Source organism: Nannospalax galili, unplaced genomic scaffold (genome assembly GCF_000622305.1).
Source record: "Nannospalax galili isolate Female #2095 unplaced genomic scaffold, S.galili_v1.0 scaffold41, whole genome shotgun sequence".
Classification (NCBI taxonomy): domain Eukaryota; kingdom Metazoa; phylum Chordata; class Mammalia; order Rodentia; family Spalacidae; genus Nannospalax; species Nannospalax galili.
In genome coordinates, this window is record NW_008344991.1 from 1295282 (window position 1) to 1305925 (window position 10644).

The 10644-nt window shown below is 37.7% G+C and overlaps 1 protein-coding gene across 1 annotated transcript; it reads left to right on the top strand.

Moving 5' to 3' along the window:
- Positions 1-239: 239 nt before the first annotated feature.
- Positions 240-8717, top strand: Gimd1 (GIMAP family P-loop NTPase domain containing 1). The gene is given in 4 exon segments (XM_008841279.1): positions 240-602; positions 604-633; positions 8289-8450; positions 8619-8717. Coding segments are annotated over 4 exon segments (654 nt in total).
- The last annotated feature ends 1927 nt before the right edge of the window (positions 8718-10644 follow it).

Consider the following 10644-nt stretch of genomic DNA (forward strand, 5'->3'; position numbering starts at 1 on the left):
TCTAATTATATGGTTATTAAATAAATCACTTTTTTAAAAAAAGCATGCAAGTTATGTTGCCATCCCCGAAGAGACATGAAGCATTTTTTTAAAAAAAGCATGCAAGTTATGTTGCCATCCCCGAAGAGACATGAAGGTCCACCTGTATGCATAGAGTGCCCCAAGCCAGGCAAAAAACTTTACGCTCAGTGAATGCAGACACCTAAATTTTTGTACTATACCTTTGCTTACTCATAGCCATGACAAATGTCAACAAGATGATCATCAATATGGCTGTCTTTGGCAGTACTCACAATGGAAAAAGTTCTGCTGGGAATATTCTTTTGGGAAGTACTGACTTCTACAGCAGCTTTGATCCATGCTCTGTAACCAAAGACTGTAGCCTGGGCCACAGTTGCTACCTCCACAACTTCATGCATCAAGGTGAACAAGAGATAGCCCTTCAGGTCCAGGTTTTAGACACCCCCACATATCCACATAGCAGGCTGAGCATGAGACATGTGAAACAGGAGGTCAAGAAGGCCCTGGCACATCACTTCAGACAAGAGGGTCTTCATCTTGCTCTGCTCATCCAGAGAGCTGATGTGCCTTCTTGCAGACAGACAAGCATCTGACCCAGTCCAGTTGCTCCAGGTAATACAAAGATGAAATTATACTGGTGCCATTATTTCCATCTCAAAGGCAGGCATAATCCTCATGGGAAAAGCTGGTTAAAAGATAATTCGACCTCAAATTTTTTGGCATATGGCAGTTGCAATGTAAAAGTCACTTGATTTTCTATCAGGAATTCTTTAAATAGGTCATGGGGGAAAATTAGATACTAAGCTTCAGAAGTTACGTCTCAAATCCTCAAGAACCTTAAACTTGAATAACCTTATACAATGTGATAAGCTGGCAGCTTGTTAAAAATGCAGATTTTTTTCCCATGACTTGTTGAAACAGCATTTCAAGAGTAAGGCTGTGTTGTCTATGTTTGCATGACTTTTTATAGATTTCTTAAACTAGGTGGGGTTCAAAACTGCTGAGCTGAAACACTGACTTGATGTTATATGACAGTAAGAAAAAATTACAGTTAAGATGCAATGTGGATCTAAGACAACCCCATAAACCGCCCCCAACCTATTAAAGCCTGCATTTCAATGTGTTTCTGATAGAAATCAAGTGGTGAGAAACTTGCACCCATTACGTCGGTATACTTTTAAAAAAAGATTAAATTTTAACTTAAGGTTGTTATTAGATAAATTTAGTAAGTTTGCAAACAACTAGTTTTCAAAAGCTCTCTCTCTTTCTCTCTCTCTCTGTTCTATTTTTTCCTATGATGCATTATGCTGATCCCCAAAACGATTCAACATTATACACTAGAAAATAGATTTTTCTAGTGTTAGTATATAGAAAAATATTATAATCTCCTATTTTTATACAAAATATTTCAAACTCTTATCTTTAAAACAGTATCTGGTATAGGTTTCTCTAACAGCTGCCTTCCTTAAATCAGTGTCTAACTGAGGAGTTGAAGACCAACAAGAGATGGGTGAGAGCAAAGCTCAGCGTTAGAATATTTTTTCTAGAATAAATAATTTCCCTTTCCTCTGAAATATCAAGAGGCAAGACTTAGCAATTATCAGAGTGGTTCAGGAGCATGGGAAAGCATCACAGACCTGTTTGAAGCCCTTCTTAATTTTTGGTTGATGGTCTCTAAGGCACAGACTGGTGGTTTATGACTTTCTTCCTGAAGGTACCTCAGATACTCAAGGCAACCAGCTGTGCATGCTCCTGGATCAGGAACAGCTGCTAGATGTCTCAGTATTCATCAGGACTAACAGCAGCTGTTTAAGGGTTCCAGGCATATTCCAGATTTCTTTTGCTTCTTGGCTGACAAACAAGGAGAATGGAGTATCTGTCCTTTCCACTTTCATTTACCCTCTGGGTAGTGGGGGAGGGCTGATGCCTAGCATGAAGGGCTAGCCTCATCTTTCCTGTGTCTCTCTGATGTCTCCTGATTTGTGCTTCTAATAATCTGCAGAGGGGTTATAGGCTGCCAGATATAATGATTAAAACATTTGCCCCAAATGATCTTTATTAGGTCTTTATTAATTTACAGCAGAATGGTGAAGATGTCAGTGAGTCATCTCCTCCAAAATGGGAAAGAAAAGAAATGACTCATGTGAATGTCAGCAAAATTTTATTTGAATGGTAAAAAGAAAAACCCAAAAACATATCAGAGAAGATATAATATAGTCCTCTCCAAAAGAAGAGCCAGCACAGGGCCAAGTTGCCCTAGGAACTGAACCTATGAACTGACTAGAGTCTGTATTCTTTTGTATAGCCATAGACTGTATTGTTACTATCTACAAGCAAGCTTCAAGAATGTATTTTTTGTTTCAAAATTGAGAACTCAGCTATGTTGCATGTGAATGCTTACACAAAAGGTACCCAAAGGTCAATACAGGGCCTGAATATGCTAAACAAAGCTCATAGACTTGCTTAGTTGTTAGAATTTTACTTTAACATAAGCCTAATATTATCAAGCCTTTCTTGGTTTCAGATTCTCAGCCACAAAATGAGGATAAGTTTATCAGTGTTAAAGAGTTATCAATGTTAAGTGCTAGTTTTAGTAAATTTGGCAATCTGAACTCTGAGCCTACTGACCTACTGAGAGTAGAAAGCAGTTCTGTGATGACTGTTGCTTTCCCACGCTGAGATGAGCATTCATTCAATGAACCAAAGATATGGCTGCAGATGACAGAGGTAAAAAATGTGCCTTCTGAGTAAGTTTACCTGTGTTCAGGTCTCTACTCTGCTATGTGCTTTCCCTGTGACATTGGGTAAGTGACTTCCCTAAACTCCATTGGTAATAGCAAGCAATGAAAGTATTTACTTAATTGCTTTTGTTTTGAATGGCCTTATTAGCCTAACAGTAGTAAATTTTTTAACTGAGACACTGGTACAAGTGCACAACAAATGTTAGCTGTGGTCATTGTTACTTTACTGTTTGCCCTTACTTCTGACAGTCAGGGAAACGTTCTTAAAGGCTCAGGCCTGTCAATAATCCTCCATATGACTTTGGCCAAGCCATTCAATGTTGAAAGACCTCAATACTCTTATCTGTACAATGAGGCCGTTAGGATAGATGCTTTCTAATATTGAGTTATTGAGTATTCCCTGAATCTGACCTAATAAGATCTTAACATTCAGCTTTGGCTGTCTCCAAGGGAAAATTATGGCATTTTACAGTGGAATGAGAGCAAGGGAAAAGCATAAAGCATACATATCTATGATATACATGTATTATATATTATACATATAATATATGTACATCATATCAATTATAACATATAATTGTACATATATATCATACATGTATAATTTGTCCTTATTATCCTTCTGTTCAATGATAACTTTTTTCTCAGCTGATGTAATAGTTGGCTTTTTTCTAAAGTTTCCCCTTAAAAAGTCCAGATGCTATGATTTCATCAACCACAAACAAATGGGGCAGGGCTGGTGATGTCCTGAGAAAAGGAACAACTCCTGGAAAACAAAGTTTATATCCTAACTAACTGTCCCCAGAGGACTAGAGGGATACATATCCATTAGCACCCTGAAACTAAACTAGCATGATTGCAGCCTTTGCATCCACATCATCCTTCCCTGGGTCCACAGAGAACATGTTTGGCTACCGACATGATGACTATCACCAAGCGACACTACTTTCAGATGTTCCACTATTTTTTTGGCCAAAAATCAATCTAAAGATTATAAAGTAAATCAACATTTTTTTCTGGTCTTGGCAGTAATTCAAAAGTGCAATTTCTCTCACAGTTTAGGAGATAGGCATCCTTTCATAAATAATTATCACCCCATAAAAACTTCCCAGTGGCTGAACACATGGACTTGTAAGAGGCATGAGCTTAGTGCTCCCACTCATTTATCCTGAATGAGATAATTTTGAAATATAGGAACTGTCTGATGGGAAGAAAAGGCGAAGCATATTGTTACAACACAGAAAACCAGGAACTGAAAGAATACTGAGAAAACTATACCAAAAAGGATATTGTACAAAACTGTATTTTTAGCATGCACTTTTACTGTGATGATAGTTCAGAAACATTTAATGGCAAGTATAGTCTAGGCACCAGCCAATAGTTCTCAAGTGGGTGGGTTTGATGGTGCTAAGAATGTTACTGGAATTTTGGTGTCCCTTTGTGGTTGCCAGTTGATGCAAGGGAGATCTGGGTCTGTTCTTGAGGTTCTTAGTCTCACTAATAAAAGAATTAAAGAACAGATTCAAATAGAAACTTAAGGATAATGTTATTAGAGTTTAAAAGAAAATCCTCAGGGCAGGCAAGCTATAAATCTTAACAGCTGCCTGGAAAAGAATGGAGGAGAGAAGAAAAAAAGGTCACACCATTATAAGGCAGCATGCAGTTCAGACACATGGCAGACTAGCAGCTACATGGGGGCGGGAGGTGCTCTAAAGAAAGAGCAAGAAAACCTAAAATATTGGGGAAGCCCAAAGTGTCAGAGAAAGTATAGAAAAGAGACAGAAGAAGCCAGATGTGGTGCTGCACACTTTTAATCCCAGCACTCTGGAAGCAGAGAGAAGCAGACCTCTGTGAGTTCAAGGCCAGCCTGGCCTGGTCTGGTCTACATAGCCAGTTCCAGGCCAGCTGGGGCTACAGGGAAACCCTGTTTCAAAAAGACAGAGACGGAGAGAGAGAGAGAGAGAGAGGGGGGGGGAGAGAGAGAGGGAGAGAGAGAGAGAGATCATGCTTTTCTGAGAAAAGCAGGCAGACTATGGTCTGATAAGCTGGAAAGGGAATTTGGGCAGGAAAGGGTCACCATCTCATTAAAGCCCTAGTTATTTCACCTATCTCATTAGCGTGGCCTAAGGTGAATCCAAGCTTCCTAGGTGTAGTCCCCCGGCCAGATAAATGACCTGACTCAACTGGAAGGTTATGTCTCTGCCCAGGCCAGAGATTTTTATTCTCTTGACCAGAAGTTCCTCTTAACACCTTTCTGACTACTGTAAGAGGAGCACCAGTTATTTACTAAAGTATACATAAACATTTTAATAATATGACAAATGGTATGACACAGGAATGGTGTGCTGAGCTCTAAATGTGAGAAATTTTCCGAGATAAAAGTAATCAGCAGTCAGGGCTGGAGAGATGGCTTACCAGTTAAAAGAACTGGCTGCTCTTGCAGAGGACCCATGCTCGACTCCTAGCACCTACATGGTGTCTAACCAGCAGCCATAACTCCAGTTCCATGGGATCCAATGCCTAGTTCTAGCCTCTTCAGGCATTGCACAACAAGGGTGCACTTACACACATGCAGGCAATACACTCATACACATCAAAAAGAATAATTTTTAAAAGCAATCAGCAATCAATAGCCGTACATGAATGGAAATTAAATCCCAATATTATATAATCCCCATTCATGCATTATATTAATTATTTTTTATTTTTTATTTGTATTTATTACTATTATTATTATGAGTGTGTGTGTAAATGTGGGCACACAGGGGCCACGGCATGTGTGTGGATGACCTTTGGGAGTCAGCTTTCATGTAGGTTCTAGGTCTCTGACTCAGGTCATCAGGCTTGAGCTGGCAGCACTTTTACCCACTGAGTCTTCTTACATGCCCATGTTAATTCCTTAGTAACAAAATAACACAATCTGGGTTGCACAAATAATTTGTTGTCTCTTAGCTTCTGAGGCTGGAAGTCTGAAATCAAGGAATTGGCAAGGTCAGTTTCTTCTTGAGGACTATGAGCAAAAGATGTGTTCCAGGTCCTCTCTTGGCTTATAGATAATGATTTTCAGGATCACACGACCTTCTATTTGTACTTATGTCCTTGTTCAAATTTTCCTGTGTCATTTTGGACCAGGAGCTAGCTTTAAATAAGAGATATACTCTTTCAAAGTTGGGCTAATTAAAGTTTTCAAATGAATTTGGACTTTTTCTGTTCTTTCTTTATTGCTTTCTTTCTTTTCTTTTTTTACTTTTTCTTTTTTTTGAAACAGGGTCTCGCTGTAGCTGGCCTGGAACTCACTATGTAGACCAGGCTGGCCTTGATCTCACAGAGATTCACCTGCCTCTGCCTCCCGCTAGGACTAAAGGCATGTGCCACTATGCCTGGCTGTGAATTTGGATTTTTAAAAGCATATAAGAATATGCTAACTGAAGCACTTCTTCGAAAAATCCTAATGGAAAATTGAGAATTTTTCTCTTAAAATGTGCTCTCTAATGTACCGATCTTAAATTTCAGGTCATATTTTCTTGAAAAAGAATATTCAAGGAAAAATAGAAATATTCTATTATTCCATGATGCAGGTAGATAAGGTTGGATTAGAGAATAGGAAACAGTGGAACTTATTCCTAAAGAGAGTAACTCTGAAACAGAGAATATGGAGCCTCTAGGAAATCTACTGCAATGAGCTGAGGAATGCTAATTGATTCCCAATATTGATTCCCAAAGATTAGATGTCAGAACTGAACCCTCAGAAACAAAGCAAAACAAACAAGAACCCTAACCCTTCTATGAGACACTGAAGCCATTCTAAATTCCAAATATATCCAATAGATATTTTTTGAGAGTTTGAATGACAACACAGACACAGAACTTGCCTTCAAAGATGTCACTGCTAAGTTTTAGAAATGTATGTACAAATAAATGGCTCTGATTAAAGGCAAATTTTCCTCAGGACTTATATTGGTTTGATGACCCTAAATATTTCCAATTTAAAATACTCTGTCCTGTAGTTCTCATGAGCATTTTCATATTAAATTTACATATCCTGATTCCTTTTCTCTCTCCTTCCCTCCCTCCCTTCCTCTCCTTCCTTCCCTTCTTCTTTCCTTCTGTTTTAAAATACCATAAATACTAAGCACACATTTGTTATAGACATTGAAAAATAGCTTCCCAGACTTTCTTTTTCAGTAAAAATGTTATTAATACGTAATTTAAATTCCCCATCTCTCCATTCCCATTTCAATGGGAATAATAATACTATTTATGACAAAGGTTCATGTTGAGTGTCAAAAAAGTTAGTGCATAGCCAAACATGATGGTTCACACCTATAATCCCAGCAATGTGGAGCCTAAGGCAGGAGAATTTTGAGGTTGTGGCCAGCTTGGGTGACAAAGTAAGAACCTGTCTCCAAAACACCAGTCTAACCAAACTAAGATGAAATGAGGGAGGGGGAAGGTAAGGGGTAAAGGGTAGGTAAGAGACGGCATTTAAATGCTTAACATAACATCTGGCGCTAATTGTTAGTTATCATTTTGCTTTTTTCATACTACTGAAAAAACATCATTTGCTGTTTATTTTTAGGCATTTTATATGTTTTTTAAATGTATTATAAACTGGTAACACCTTTGAATATTTCATTCATGGCTATGCATAGGAGGGAGAGAATGTTATTTTACTGTCATTGGTCATGATTTCATAAAACTTTGGAAACATCCAACAGTGAGATGGTTACTCCTAGATGCATTTTGTGTTGCATAAGTAACATACCACATGCCATTACTTCTGCTTTATATCAACTAATTTTCACTAATCAAACAAGAATTTATTACATAACCAACTTGCACATATTACTAAATAAAGGCATAACTCTTCGCTGCTTTTCAGCCACATTAGAAGAAGCCACTTGATAAATTGTGTTTGATTGTAGACATGTGGCACAAAGAGGAAAAGGATTATATTAATCTTGTGTAGCTGTTCCAAATCAGCAAATGCATTTTGATCTTAGCTTTCCATTACATGTCATCTGATTAATCAATAGACTGTAACCAGATTATGTCATTTTAATCCCTTAGTAGATATTTTAGTGATTAAATATGTGATTAACATGACGTCCTAAAAAAAAAAAAAAAGATGTAGCAATTCCCTTGGTCAGGGGCCTATGAATTAAAGGAATTTAGTGACTCTAACAGGGTCAAGTTGTAAAGTAAGTATAAATGATTACTGTTAGCTTCACCACATCCAGCATAACCAGATGATATGTAGTATTGAGGTTGTGCACATCCATTACAACAGCAAAAGAAAATAAAGAACTAAGGTCTTTTTTTTTTCAAAAAAAAGCCTATCCATCTTCCTCAATGTGCTAACAACACTTGAGCTCATATCCACTTCCCATTACATATATCGGCTTTCAGAAATATCATGACACATGGTTCTGTTGGCTAACTACACTGGACTTTAATAACTTCTTTGTTCATTTTTGAGGAATAGATTCCAAGGCAAATAGTCATTTGACTTTTTCTCCATTTTAGGAAGTTCTGGGAGATGCTTGGAAGAATTACACTGCTGTTCTTTTCACCCATGCGGAAAAAATAGAAGAGGCTGGATTCAGTGAAGATGAATATTTGCACAAGGCCTCTGATACACTACTAACTCTGCTAAGTTCTTTTCAGCACAAATATATTTTCCAGTATAAAAAAGAAAACTGCCGGGAGTGGTGGCGTACACCTTTAATCCCAGCTCTTGGGAGGCAGAGGCAGGCAGATCTTTGTGAGTTCGAGGCCAGCCTGCTCTACATAGTGAGTTCCAGGACAGCTGGGGCTACAAGGAGACCCTTTCTCAAAAAAGAGAAAAAAGAAAAAGAAAAAGAAAACTCCTTTAATGAACAAAGAATTAAAATCTTAGAAAGAATCATGGAATTTATAAAAGAAAATCATTATCAAGTTCTCACTCTTACATAAAATCTAGGTAAAAGGTAAAGAGCACTGGATATTCACTAGGGTAGGAAACCTGATTTCAAAATCTGCCTTTGTTCACATGGATGGGGCAATTGAGAATTCCTTGTTCTGTGTGAGTGTGTGTATTTGTATAGCTGTTTTGGAAAATTGTAAGTAAAAAAGAATATCAAGGATCCAAGAGCTCATGATATGAGAATTATACTCACATTTTTTTTTATTAAAAGACATGCACATAAAAGAATGCTCATAATGGTATCATTCACAATGGTTAAAAATTGAAAACTATCCAAATGTTCATTAACAAATAGAACGGATGTGCAAACTGGTCCAGTAACACAATGAGAGAGTACACAGTAATGAGACTAAGCAAACTCAATTACTTATAACAATATTAATCAACTGCTCAACTACAACACCAGGAAAGAATCTAGACATGAAATGAGCCTTATGATTCTATTTGAATAAAGCTCAAATGCAGTCAAAACTAATGTAATCCCAGTTACTCTAGTGGTAGAAGAGTTGGGATGCATGTAGGGTGGTTTCGCAGATTTTGATTTAGAAGCTAACTTCACAGGGTGTGTTTACCTTGTGAAAATGGAACAAAGCGTTTGTAATTTATGAGCTTCTAAGTATGCTATACTTAAATAAAAGTTTAAATGTATCACTTTCATATAACTATGCCATTGCTTACTTGATGCAAGAGAAAGGAGACTGCTTAGCCTTGCCAGAATCTGTTTCCTCACTTGAAATATCTACTCCATAGTTATTGCAATGATTAAAAGAAGTGGCACATACAACAGGCGTGGTGGCACGTGCTGCTAATCCTAGCCCTCTGGAGGCAGAGACAGGCAGATCTCTGCAAGATAGAGGCCAGCCTGGTCCACATAATGACTTCCAGGCAAGCTGGGTCTAGGGAGATCCTGTGGGGGAAAAAAAGAAAAAGAAAAAATGACACAGAACAATGCTCAGTGAGCATTATCTTTCCTTTCCATTCTCTTGAAACCTGCAGGTCCTATTTAGGTTTAGAAACATTAAGGGGAAACTCAGGCGAAACCGCTGAGGCAATTATCACACCTGACTATCAATTCAGCCTTTACTGAAAAAGGAACTTTCTCCTCATCTTCCCTTACATTCGTATAAATGCCAGAATGATAATGCCACATTTTTGAGATCTTCAGGGTGGTTTTAATGGAGCAGTGAGACTCAAAAGAAAATAGTTCTAGTTGGTCATAAGAGCCAAACCTATCACTAAATCAGAATCAGATCTCTTTCATATCTGGTATTTGCACATGAACCTTCCAAAGCTAGTCAGTAATTTACAAATAGCTTGTTTTCATAAAATTAATTCATAAGTTTTTTTTTTCTTTTCTTTTTGGTCTTTTTGAGGCAGGGTCTCCCTGTAACCATGGCTGGCCTAGAACTCACTATGTAGAAGAGACTGGCCTCAATCTCATTGTGCCACCACACCTGGCAGTTTTCTTTATTTTCTTGGTGTGCAATTAATAACTCAATCAGGCTAATAAGGACTTGATTTCTTCAATTATTAATCTTTCTAAATGTTGGGAATTTTATACAACTCTAGTTATTTTTAAATATTTCACAGATTCTTTCACAAGGCCCTAAATTCAATACCATCATGGCAAAGACACACACACACACACACACACACACACACACACATGCGTGTGTGCACACAGAGAGAGAGAATAAAAGAAAGAGAGAAGAGAGAGAGAAGAAAAGAGAGAGAGAGATTTGTAAGGAGAGGGTTGACAAGTGATAAAAAGGTGGGGAGTAAAAGTAGTTGGCATACATTACATGCATGTGCAAAATTGCCTAAAAACAAATTTAATTTAAAAAGTAATGCCTCACAATCTTACAGAAGCTACCCTACTGTGCTAAAGAAGAGTCAGAAGCATTTGTTCCAACTCTG